Here is a 12,608-nt window from a genome sequence, read left to right as displayed (position 1 = left end):
CTATTGGACTCTATGAGGCGGTCCTATAGGGTCTCTATGGGGGATATGGGGGATATTGAGGTCTCCTATGGGGATATTGGGTGGATATTGGGGATATGGGGGATATTGGGTCCCTAGGGGGGATATGGGGGATATGGTGGGTGATTATGGGGATATGCTTTAGGTCCCTATGGGGGGATTCATGGGGGGATATGTGTGTGTGGTGTTATATTAGGGTTGTGTGTGGTCTCTATGGATATTATTGGGGGATATTGGGGAAGATATGGAGTCCCGTATGGTGAAGATATGGGGGGATAGATTGATGGTTCTCCTATCTTGGGTGAGATTGGTTATGGTGGGATATGGGGGATATTAGGGTCCCAAGGGGTTTATGGGGATATGGGGATATGGTCCCTATGGGGGCTCTATGGCGAGCCCGAAAGGACACGCGTCGTCCAATAGGGGGTCCTGCTCACACGCTCTAGGGGGGAGATAAGGGGGGTTAGGGGTGGATCTTAGTGTGTGGGGATTTTTGTTGATTTTTATGTGTGTCTCACTTATGGGGAGATCTCTATGGGTGGAGAATGGGTGGGATAGGGTGATATGGGTCCTATGGGGGGATATGGGGGATTATGGTAGGATAGTATTTTGTTATAGGTTTGTGTGTCTCTCTTATGTGTGTTCTATGCGTTGTGTCGTTTGATGGTTAGTGTTGTGGGTATAGGTGTGGTGTTCCTCGTTAAGGGGCTTCGTAGATTTGGTGGGATATTTTGTATTGGAGGTGTGCTCGGGGTATATGGTGTTCCATAGGGGTCTTTCGTTTATGGTGGATGGTGGGTGATTATAGGGTGGTATTATGTTTGGTTTCTCTTTATGTTTGTGGGATATGGGGGGATTATGGGGTGTATTTATGGGTTTGCTATTGTGGGCTGGGATGTATGTGAGTGTGGTTTGTTAGATGGTGGGTGTATAGTTGGTGGTGTGTTGTGTGATTCTGACGCTTAGTGTTCTGGTGCTTGTTTTCTATGGGTTGAATATTTGGTGTTGGTGTTTGTTGTGGTTCCGCGTGATGTGGGTGGCGTGTCTGGTGGGTGATGTATGGTAGTTAATGGGGTTGAGCTTCACTGCTATTAGGGGCGCTTATGGGTTTTAGGTCCTATGGGGCTCTAGTTGTGAGGTTGTGGGTGTCTGTTATTGTGGCTCTGGTGATTATGTAGTTATTATGTGGTTTTGATTGTGGGTTGTTGTCAGTTCGTGAGTGAGGTGCGGATCTATTTTATTATGGTGGTCTGGTTGGTTGAGTTGTAGTTTGTGTTTGTGCAGTTTTTATTATTGTGTTTTTTGTGGTTTGTCTCTTTGTGTATTGTGTATTTGGGTGTTATTTGTTGGATGTGATGGTTTTTGTGTGATATTGTAGTTTTTTGTTGTATTTGTATGGTTGTTTGTGTGATTTAAGGTTCCCCTATGGGGGCGGTGTGATGTCTCTCTATGGAGGATGTGTCTATGATCTTTTTGGTCCCTAAGAGGCTCTATTGGGAGATATGGGGGATATGGGGTCGCCTAAGGGGCTCGCTATGTGGGGTGATATTGTTTATTGTGTTTGAGTGTTTGGGTGTCCCTATGGTCCCTATGGGGCTTATGAGCCAAGGTACACTTGTCATGGTTGGCTGTTCGTCCAGGACAGGGGGTCTTTGTCTTTCTACACATCCTTTGTAGTGTTTTTGGGGAGAATAGGGAGTATGTGGGAGGTTTATGGGGGGGAATATGGGGTGTGTGTATTATGGGGGATGATGGTTTGGGATTTATGGGGGGAGATGGAGTCCCTATGGGGAGATTATGGGGATATGTGGTGGGGATTATGTTGGATATTTTGATGGCGTGAAAGTTGTGTATGTTGGGGAGGGTATTATATTATGTTGATGGGTTATTTATGGTAGGGGGGATGTTTATTGGGTTTTCGTTGGTTTGTGGTTCCTCTTATGGTGGGGTGTTGATGGAATGGTGTGGTTATATTGTGTGGTTGGTGTGGGATACTTGTCAAGTTGGGGGTATGACTGGAGTATTTGTTTTTTGGGTTTCTTTCTTGTTGTGGTGTAGGTTAGTATGGGGGGATTATGTGTTGGTGGTTTGGTCCCTATGGGGAGATATGGTGGGGATATGGGGGTGGATATGGGGTGATATGTGGGGATTATGGGGGTTATGGTGATATGGTCCCTATGGGGTTGATATGGGGGGTTTATGGCGATGGGTTGGACTCTTGGGAGATTAAATGGGAATGAGTTATGGTGTTTGGGAGGATCATGGTGGTCCCTATGGGGCTCCTATGGGGGATATGGGGGCGATATGGGTTCTATTGGGGGGAGACGGTGGGATATGCGGAGATAGGGGGGGATTATGGGGTCCCTAGTAAGGCTGTCTATGGGCTCGTATGGTGCGTCTGATGTCTAGATGGGGGGTCTCGTTATCCTCTATTGGTTGGTTTGTATGTGGATATGGGTTCCTAAGCTGCTAATGGGTGGAGTGGTATGGTGGTGCTGTTTCCTATTAGTGTGAGACGGGGTATGTTAATATGTGGGGGGTCCCTATGGGGCTCATGGGAATTATATGTATGGATGGTGGCCCCGTACTATGGAGTGTATGGTGTGTGCGCCTTTATGGGGTGTATATGGGATGTGGAGGTGAGGTGGTGTCTTTCTATGGGGAGAGTGATGGGAGGATTATGTGGTCGTCGTATGGGCTCTAATGGGTATGTATTGGCAAGGTGTATGTGATGTGGTGTCTTATGTATATATATGATTATTGGGTCCCCTACTGGGCTCTATGGTTGTGACTCTTATTGTTTTGGGAGCCTGAAGGACACTGGCGTCGTCAACGAGGGTGTTCATCTGCTCACGACGCCATGGGAGGTGAGATAGGGCGTGGGGAGTTTTATGGTGGCTCAGGACCCATATGGTAGGGGACCCTCGATGAGGGGTGCTCTATGTTTGAAGGTGTAGTATTGAGGGATCTATGGGGGATAGGGGTCCCTAAGGGGCTCTATGGGCGTTACTATGGGGCTCTATGGGCTCTTGGGATATGGGGTCCCTTAAGGGGAAGCTCTATGCGGAGAATTATGGGGTTGTATGGAGGTCCTATGGGGGGATATATGGGATCCCTAAGGGGCCCTATGGGGATATGGGGTCCCTAAGGGGCTCTATGGGGAGATATGGGGAATATGGGTTCTCTATTAGGGTGGATTATGTAGTGGTTCTCCTATAGGCTCTATGGGGGATATGGTTGGTGGCTGTCTTATGGGGTATATGGGGTCCCTATGGGTCTCTATGGTGGGATTATGGGGGTCCCTAGGTGTCGTCATGGGGCTCCTTTTATGGGGCTCTATGGGGGGGTATTAGTGGTGGGCCTTCTATTGTGTAAGCCTAGCGACATCGGTGTTGTGGCGTACGTCCAAACAGGGTGGTCCTGCTCACACGCTCTGGGGGAGATAGGGGAGGTTTGGGGGGTATGGTTAACCTGATGGGAGAATATGGGGATATGACGGTCCCTATGGGGAGAGAGTGGGATATGGGGTTATGGTGGGATATGGGGGATGTATCATGGTGGGATTATGGGGCAATGATATGGGGGGATATTTTGTTAATATTTAAGGGTGGGACATGGGTTTATTGGTTGATATTGGTCCCTATGTGGGTTTGATATGGGGACGTGGTGTATATGGGCTGTGTAAGTGGTTGATGCGTCTGCTATTTCGGTGTGTGGGATGTGGATTGGGATGGTGATATGGTTGGATGGTGATTGATTGTTGGGTCGTCCTATGGTTTGTTTGTCTTGTTATCTTTTTGGGGGGAATTGATGGTGCGGCAGTGATCGTGGGTGGGGTTTCTATTGGGGGAGATCGGGGGTCATATGCGTGAATTTTGATGGGGTTATTATTTGGGTTGTTTGTGTTTGATGGGTGTTGGTTTTTGTGGTCTGCCTTTGTGGTGGGTTTGAGTTGGGCTCTGTATGGGCTCTGGAATGGTCTCCTTTATGGGGCTTCTGTTTATGGGGTCGAGATGGTGGGGATATGGGGTTCCTAAGGGGCTCATATGGGGGAATCATTTGATGATGTCCCTATTGTTCTTCTTACTGGGGGGATATGAGTGTCGCCTTTGATTTGTGAGATATGATGGGTTGAAGTGGAGTTATGGGTGGTCCCTATGGGGCTCTTATGGTTGTTAATATGGTTGTTGGTCCCGTATGGGGTTATGTGTTTTTGATATTGGGGGGATATGGGGGGGATGTGAGTCTCTGATGTTGGAGATAATGGGAGTTGATGTTATGGGTCTTCCTATGGGGCTCTATGGGTGGATTTATGGGGCAGATGGTGTGTTTTTCCTATTGGGTGTAGTACTGTGGGGTAATATGCGGAGATATGGGTGGGGATATGGGTGTCTCTATGGGGCCTTCTAATGGTTGTTGGTCCTCTCATGGGGCTCTAGTGGGGAGATTATGGGGTATATGGGGTTGCGGTCCCCTAGTGGGGAGAGGTGATGGGGGATTGGTGTTCCGTATGGGCTCTAGGGGTCTTAAGTGGTCTCTATAGGTCTCTATTGTTTTTCCTCCTTATGGTCCCTTGTGTCCCTATGTGGTTCCCGTATGGGGTCTCTATTGTGGTCTCTATGTGTCCCGATGTATTCCATTATGGGTCCCTAGTGGTGGTCTCTGTGGCCTCTCTATGGGGTCTCTTATGTGGGTCCTTATCCATGGGGGCAAGCGTATGAAGGTCGCCTGGTCCCTATGTGTCCTTATTGTCCCTATATTTTGTCTCTATGTGTCCCTATATCTCTCTATGTTTCCCTATGGGCCCCTATAGGTCTCTATGTGTCCCTATATCTCTCTATGGGGTCTCTATGGGTCTCTATGGGTCCCTATAGGTCTCTATGTATCCCTATGGGCCCCTCACCACGATGGCACAGGCGGGCAGCCCCCTGTGCGCGGCTTGTCGGAGTGTCTCTTTTTATTGTCCTATGGGTCCCTATAGGTCTCTATGGGTCCCGATGGGCCGGTTCCCTATTTAGGTCTCTTATGGGTCCCTATATCTCTCTATGGGTCTCTATGGGTCTCTATATCTCTCTATGGGTCTCTATGGGTCCCTATAGGTCTCTATGTGTCCCTATGGGGTCCCTATGTCTCTCTATGGGGTCTCTATGGGTCTCTATGGGTCTCTAAGGGGTCTCTAGTGGGTCTCTATGGAGGTTCTTTATGGGTCTCTATGGGTCTCTATTGGTCTCATATGGGTCTCTGATGGGTCTCATGATGGGTCCCTATGGAAGCGGTTCCCTATGTCTCTTATGGTCCCTATTGGAGGATCCCTATGTATCTGCTATGGGGTCTCGATAAGGTCTCTATAGGCGTCTCTATGCCCAGGTCATTCTATGGGTCACCTATGACCTCTCTATAAGGTCTCTATGGGTCCTATGTCTCTCTATAGGTCTCATGGTCCCTATAGGTCTCGATGGGTCTCTATGGGGTCCACTATAATCATCTCTAGGTGTCTCTATGGCATCTAGTCTCTATGGGTCTCTTGGGTCGTTCTATGGGCTCTATGGGTCTCTATGGGGCCCTATAGGCTCTATGTTCCCTACTGGGGTCCCTATAGTCTCTCGTATGGGGGTCCTATAGGTCCGTAATCTCTCTTATGTTCCTATAGTCTCTCTATGTCTTCCCTATGGGCCCCTATAGGGCTCTACTGCTGTCTCCCTATATCTCATCTATGGGAGTGCTCTATGGGTCTCTATGGATGTCCCTATAGTCCCTCTGTATCCCTATGTCCCCGACCACGATTGCACAGCGAGGCAGCCCCCTGAGCGCGCCGTAGTCGAGGATCTCTCATTGTGCTCACTGCTATGGGGTCCCTATAGGTCTACTAGATCGCACCAGCGTCCTATGGGGTCCCTATAGGTCTCTATGGGTCCCTATATCTCATCTATGGGTCTCTATGGGTCTCTATATTCTCTCTATGGGGTCTCTATGGGTCCCGTATAGTCTCTATGTGTCCCCTATGGGTCCCATGTCTCTCTATGGGGTCTCTATGGGCTCTCTTGGTCTCTCGGGTCTCTATGGGGTCTCTATGGGGTCTCTTGGGTCTCTATGGGTCTCTATGGCGGTCCTCTAATGGGTCTCTATTCCGCGGTCTCTATTGGGTCCTATGGGGTCCCTATGTCTCGCTCATGGGTCCCTATTGGTCGCCTATGTATCTCATATGGGGTCTTCTATTGGGTCTCTATAGGGCTCTATGGGTCTCATATGGGTCCCTATGCCTCATCTATAGGTCTCTATGGGATCCCATGTCTCTCTATAGGTCTCTATGTCCCTATAGGTCCTCTATGGTCCTCTATGGAGGTCCCTATATCATCTCTATGGGGTCTCTTTATGGGCTCTATGGGTTCTATGCCTCTCTCCTCCCGGTCGTCTATGGGTCTCTATGGGTCCCTATAGGTTCTCTATGTGTCCTATGGTCCTATATCTCTCTATGGGGCCCTATAGTGTCCCTATATCTCTCTATGTGTCCCTATGGGGTCCCTATATCGTCTCTATGGAGGTCGCCTATAGGTCCCTATTTATCTCTCTATGGGTCCCTTATGGGTCTCTATAGGTCCCTATAGGTCTTCTATGTGTTCCCTATATCTCTCGTATTGGGGTCTCTATGGGGTCTCTATGGGTCCCTAATAGGTCTCTATGTATTCCCTATGGGCCCCTCACCACGATGTTGCCACTGCCGGGCAGCCCCTGAGCGCGTGTCGTCTCTATGTGTCCCTATGGGGTCCCTGTGGTATAGGTCTCTATGGGGTCTCTATGGGTCTCTATAGGTCCCTATAGGTCCCTATTTCTCTCTATGGGGTCCCTATAGGTCTCTATGGGTCTCTATAGGTCCCTCACCACGATGTGCACTGCGCGGCAGCCCCCTGAGCCGGCTGTCGGGGCTCTGCCAATGGTATCTCTATGGGTTCCTATTCTTCTCTAATGGGTTCCTATGGGGTCCCATATCTCTCTCATGGCGTCCCTATGGGTTCCCTGATGTGCTCTCTATGGGTCCTATAGGTCTCTATGTCTCTCATGGGGTCCCTATATCTCTCTAGGGTCGTCTATGGTCCCTATAGGTCTCTATGGCTGTCCCTGTGGGGTCTATGTCTCTCTATGGAGTTCTATGGGCTCTATGGGGTCCCCTATCATCTCTCTATGGCGGTCTCTATGGAGGTCGCTATGGTCCATATGGAGGGAGAGATTTATGGTCTCTATGGGTCTCTATGGGTCTCTATGGTCCTATGGGGTCTCTATGCAGTCTTCTATGGGTCTCGATAGGTCTCTATGGGTTTCCCTATGGGGCCCCTATAGTCTCTATGGTCCCATATCTCTCTATGGGTCTATGGTCTTCTATGTTCTAGTGGGTCCCTATGGTCTCTGATGCGGTCCTCTATAAGGTCCTATGGTTCTCTACTAGGTCCCTATATCTCTCTATGGGTCTCCTATGGGTCTCTAACTGGGGTCCCTATTAGGGTCTCTATGGGTTCCTCTATAGGTCCCCTATGGGGTCCCTATGGGTCCTCATGGGCTCGTCTATGGGTCTCTAGGGGTCTCTATTGTCCTATGGGTCCCTAATAGGTCTCTATGGGTCCCTATCATCTCTCTATGGTCCCTATAGATTCTGCTATGGGTCTGTATGACTCTATGGGTCCCTAATATCTCTCTATGGGTGGTCTCTATGGGTCTCTTAGGTCCTCTATGGGGGGCCCCTTGTGTCTCTATGGTCCCTATGTGTCCCTATGGGTCCCTATGGGTCCCTATAGTCTCTATGGGTCCCTATATCCTCTATGGGTTCTCTACTGGGTCTCTCATATCTCTCATCATGGTCTCTATGCGTCCCTATACGTCTCTATGTGTCCCTATGGGGGTCCCTATGTCTCTCTATGGTCTCTAGTGGGTCTCTATGGGTCTCTACCCGGGGTCTTATGGGTCTCTACTGGGGTTCTCTATGGGGTCTCTATGGGTCTCTATGGTGGGTCCTCTATGGGTCATCTTATGGTCTCTATGGGTCCCTATGGGGTCCCTATGTCTCGTCTAATGGGTCCCTATGGGGGTCCCGATTGTATCTCTCATGGGGTCGCTATGGTCTCTATAGGGTCTCTGATGGTCTCTATGGCGTCCCTATGCCTCTCGTATAAGGTCTCTTGTGGTCGCCCTATGTCCTTCTTATAGCGTCTCTATGAGGTCCCTATAGGTCTCTATGGTCTCTATGGGTCCTATATCTCTCTAGTCTGGGGGTCTCTATGGTCTTCCTCTTATGGTCTCTATGGGATCTCTATGGGGTCTCTATGCAACCCAGGATCCTCATATCGGGAATCCAACAAATAGGTCTCTATGTGTCCCTAGGTCCCTACTATCTCTCTATGAGTCCCATAGGTCCTATATCGTCTCTATCGTGTCCCTAGATCTCCTAGTGTTCCCTATAGGCCCATATAGGTCTCTAGCTGTCCCATATATCTCTCTATGGGTCTCTTGGGGGTCCTCTATGGGTCCCTATAAGCGTCTCTATCGTATCCCCTATGGCCCCTCACACGATGTGCACAGCGGGCAGCCCCCTTGAGCGCGCTGTCGGGTCTCTATTGTGTCCCCTATGGGGTCCTATAAGGTCTCTATTGGGTCCCTATGGCCTATAGGTCTCTATGGTCCCTATATCTCTCTATGGGATTTCTATGGGTCTCTATATCTCTCTATGGGTCATCTGATGGTCCCTATAGGCTCTCATGCTGTCCCTATGGGGGTCCCTATGTCTCTCTATAGGGGTCTCTATGCGGTTCTCTATGGGTCTCGTACGGGGTCTCTATGGGTCTCTATGGGGGTCTCCTATGTCTCTATGGGTCTCTATGGGGTCTCTATGGGTCTCTATGGGTCTCTATGGGTCCTATGGGGTCCCCTATGTCTTCTATGGGTCCGCTATGGTCCCTTATGTATCTCCTATGGGGGTCTCTATGGGTCTCATAGGTCTCTGGGTCTCTATGGGTCCCTATGGCCTCTCTATAGGGTCTCTCGAATGGGTCCCTATGTCTCTCATAGGTCTCTACTGGGTTCCCTTAGGTCTTCTATGGGTCTCTATGGGGTCCCTATATCTCTTATGGGCTCTATGGGTCTCTATGGCGTCTCTATGGTCTCCTCCAATGGGGTCTCTATGGGCTCTCTATGGGTCCCGCATGTCTCTTGCTCTGTCCCTATGGGTCCCCTATATCTCTCTTATGGGGTCCCTAGATCCCCTATATCTCCTCTATGTGTCTATGGGCCCTTCATATCTCTCTATGGAGGTCCCTATACGGTCCTAATCTCCTCTATGGTCCCTAGGTCTCTATAGTCCCTATAGGTGCTCTATGTGTCCCTATATCTCTTCTATGGGGGTCTCTATGCGGTCTCTATGGGTTCCCTATAGTCTCTATGTATCCCTATTGGGCCCCTCAGCCCACGATGTGCAGTGCCGGGGGGCATAGCGCGCGCTGACGGCGCTGGTCGTCGGGTCCTGTAATGTGTTCCTTTGGGGTCCCTATAGAGTCTCTATGGAGTCTCTATGGGTCTCTATTAGTCCCTATAGGTCCCTATCTTCTCTCTATGGGCCGATCCGATTGTTTATATATCATAGTGCTCAGATCTCTCGCACGCGGTGGCATGGGAGAGCGCCGGCCTTACAATAGGTCTCTATGGTCTCAATAGTTCCTCACCACGATGCTGCACTGCGGGCAGCCCTCTCATACCTCGACTCTTAGTCTCGATGCCGTCGTGTAACTCTGCGGGTCCCTCATCAATGTATCTCTATGGGTTCCTATATGGCACATACTCCAAGCTACGCCTCCCTACGATTCAATGCTGTTCCTAACGGATTTCGCGATGTTCCATGATTCAACTGGCGTGTCTGGTCACCTATATCTCTCTATGGTCCTTTGAGGGTTCCCTAGTGTACTCTCTATGCGGTCCTATAGGTCTACTATGTCTCTCTATGGGGCTCCCTACTATCTCTCTATGGTCTCTATGGGTCCCTATAGTCTCTATGTGTCCCTGTGGGTTCCCATGTCTCTCTCATGGGGGCTCTACTGGGTCTCTATGGCGTCGCCCTATATCTCTCTATGTTCTCTATGAGTCTGCTATGGGCTCTCCGTCTATGGGGTCTCTATGGGTCTCTATGGGTCTCTATGGGTCCCTATGGGGTCTCTATGAGTCTCTATGGGGTCTCTATAGGTCTCTATGGGTCCCTATGGGGTCCCTATAGGTCTCTATGGGTCCCTATATCTCTCTATGGGTCTCTATGGGTCTCTATGGGTCTCTATGGGTCCCTATGGGTCTCTATGGGTCTCTATAGGTCCCTATGGGTCTCTATAGGTCCCTATATCTCTCTATGGGTCTCTATGGGTCTCTATGGGTCCCTATAGGTCTCTATGGGTCTCTATAGGTCCCTATGGGTCCCTATGGGTCCCTATGGGTCTCTATGGGTCTCTATGGGTCTCTATGTGTCCCTATGGGGTCCCTATAGGTCTCTATGGGTCCCTATATCTCTCTATGGGTCCCTATAGATCTCTATGGGGTCTGTATGTATCTCTATGGGGTCCCTATATCTCTCTATGGGGTCTCTATGGGTCTCTATAGGTCTCTATGGGGTCCCTATGTGTCTCTATGGGTCCCTATGTGTCCCTATGTGTCCCTATGGGGTCCCTGTGTGTCCCTATGTGTCTCTATGGGGTCCCTATGGGTCTCTATGGGTCTCTATGGGGTCTCTATGGGGTCTCTATGGGTCTCTACGGGGTCTCTATGTGTCCCTATGGGTCTCTATATGTCCCTATGGGGTCCCTATAGGGCTCTATGGGTCTCTATGGGTCTCTATGGGGTCTCTATGGGTCTCTATGTGTCCCTATGGGGTCCCTATATCTCTCTATGGGGTCCCTATAGGTCCCTATATCTCTCTATGGGGTCTCTATGGGTCCCTATGGGTCTCTATGGGTCCCTATAGGTCTCTATGGGGTCCCTATAGGTCTCTATGGGTCCCTATAGGGCTCTATGGGTCTCTATGGGTCTCTATAGGTCTCTATGGGTCCCTATAGGGCTCTATGGGGTCCCTATAGGTCTCTATGGGTCCCTATAGGTCTCTATGGGGTCTCTATGGGTCTCTATGGGTCTCTATGTGTCCCTATGGGGTCCCTATAGGTCTCTATGGGTCCCTATGGGGTCCCTATGTATCTCTATGGGTCTCTATGGGTCTCTATGGGTCTCTATGTGTCCCTATAGGTCTCTATGGGTCCCTATGGGGTCCCTATAGGTCTCTATGGGTCTCTATGTGTCCCTATAGATCTCTATGGGTCCCTATGTCTCTCTATGGGTCCCTATGGGGTCTCTATAGGTCTCTATAGGTCTCTATGGGTCCCTATATCTCTCTATGGGGTCCCTATATCTCTCTATGGGTCCCTATGTATCCCTATGGGCCCCTCACCACGATGTGCACAGCGGGCAGCCCCCTGAGCGCGCTGTCGGGGTCTCTATGTGTCCCTATGGGGTCCCTATATCTCTCTATGGGTCCCTATGGGGTCCCTATGTCTCTCTATGGGGTCCCTATATCTCTCTATGGGGTCTCTATGGGTCGCTATGGGTCTCTATGGGGTCTCTATGGGTCTCTATGGGTCTCTATGGGGTCTCTATGGGTCTCTATGTGTCCCTATGTATCTCTATGGGGTCTCTATGTGTCCCTATGTCTCTCTATGGGGTCTCTATAGATCCCTATATCTCTCTATGGGGTCTCTATGGGGTCCCTATAGGTCTCTATGGGTCCCTATGTATCTCTATGGGGTCCCTATAGGTCTCTATGGGTCCCTATATCTCTCTATGGGTCCCTATGTGTCCCTATACCCCCTCACCACGATGTGCACAGCTGGCAGCCCCCTGAGCGCGCTGTCGGGGTCTCTATGGGTCCCTATGGGGCAGCTATAGGTCCCTATGTCTCTCTATGGGGTCCCTATATCTCTCTATAGGTCCCTATAGGTCCCTATGGGCCCCTCACCACGATGTGCACAGCGGGCAGCCCCCTGAGCGCGCTGTCGGGGTCTCTATGTGTCCCTATGGGGTCCCTATAGGTCTCTATGGGTCTCTATGGGTCCCTATAGGTCTCTATGGGTCCCTATAGGTCTCTATAGGTCTCTATGTGTCCCTATGGGGTCCCTATAGGTCGCTATGGGGCAGCTATAGGTCCCTATGTCTCTCTATGGAGTCCCTATATCTCTCTATGGGGTCCCTATAGGTCCCTATATCTCTCTATAGGTCGCTATGGGGTCTCTATGGGTCTCTATGGGGTCTCTATGGGGTCTCTATGGGTTTCTATGGGGTCTCTATGGGTCTCTATGGGGTCCCTATAGGTCTCTATGTGTCCCTATGGGGTCCCTATAGGTCTCTGTGGGTCCCTATACGTCCCTATATCTCTCTATGGGGTCCCTATAGGTCTCTATGGGTCCCTATGGGGTCCCTATATCTCTCTATGGGGTCCCTATGGGGTCCCTATATCTCTCTATGGGTCTCTATGGGTCTCTATGGGTCCCTATATCTCTCTATGGGTCTCTATGTGTCCCTAT

The 12,608-nt window shown here is 50.1% G+C and overlaps 1 protein-coding gene across 1 annotated transcript in view; it reads right to left on the bottom strand.

Moving 5' to 3' along the window:
- Window positions 1-393: 393 nt before the first annotated feature.
- LIPE (lipase E, hormone sensitive type) overlaps window positions 394-12,608 on the bottom strand; it is a 15,043-nt gene continuing 2,828 nt past the window's right edge. The window contains exon 2 of the mRNA XM_015851016.1: window positions 394-459. Within this exon, the coding sequence (XP_015706502.1) occupies window positions 394-459 (66 nt within the window). The remainder of the gene's footprint in view (window positions 460-12,608) is intronic.

Source organism: Coturnix japonica, unplaced genomic scaffold, assembly GCF_001577835.2.
Source record: "Coturnix japonica isolate 7356 unplaced genomic scaffold, Coturnix japonica 2.1 chrUnrandom642, whole genome shotgun sequence".
Lineage (NCBI taxonomy): Eukaryota > Metazoa > Chordata > Aves > Galliformes > Phasianidae > Coturnix > Coturnix japonica.
Note: the sequence above shows the minus strand (reverse complement) of the source record. Positions and strands in the feature narration are given on the sequence as shown.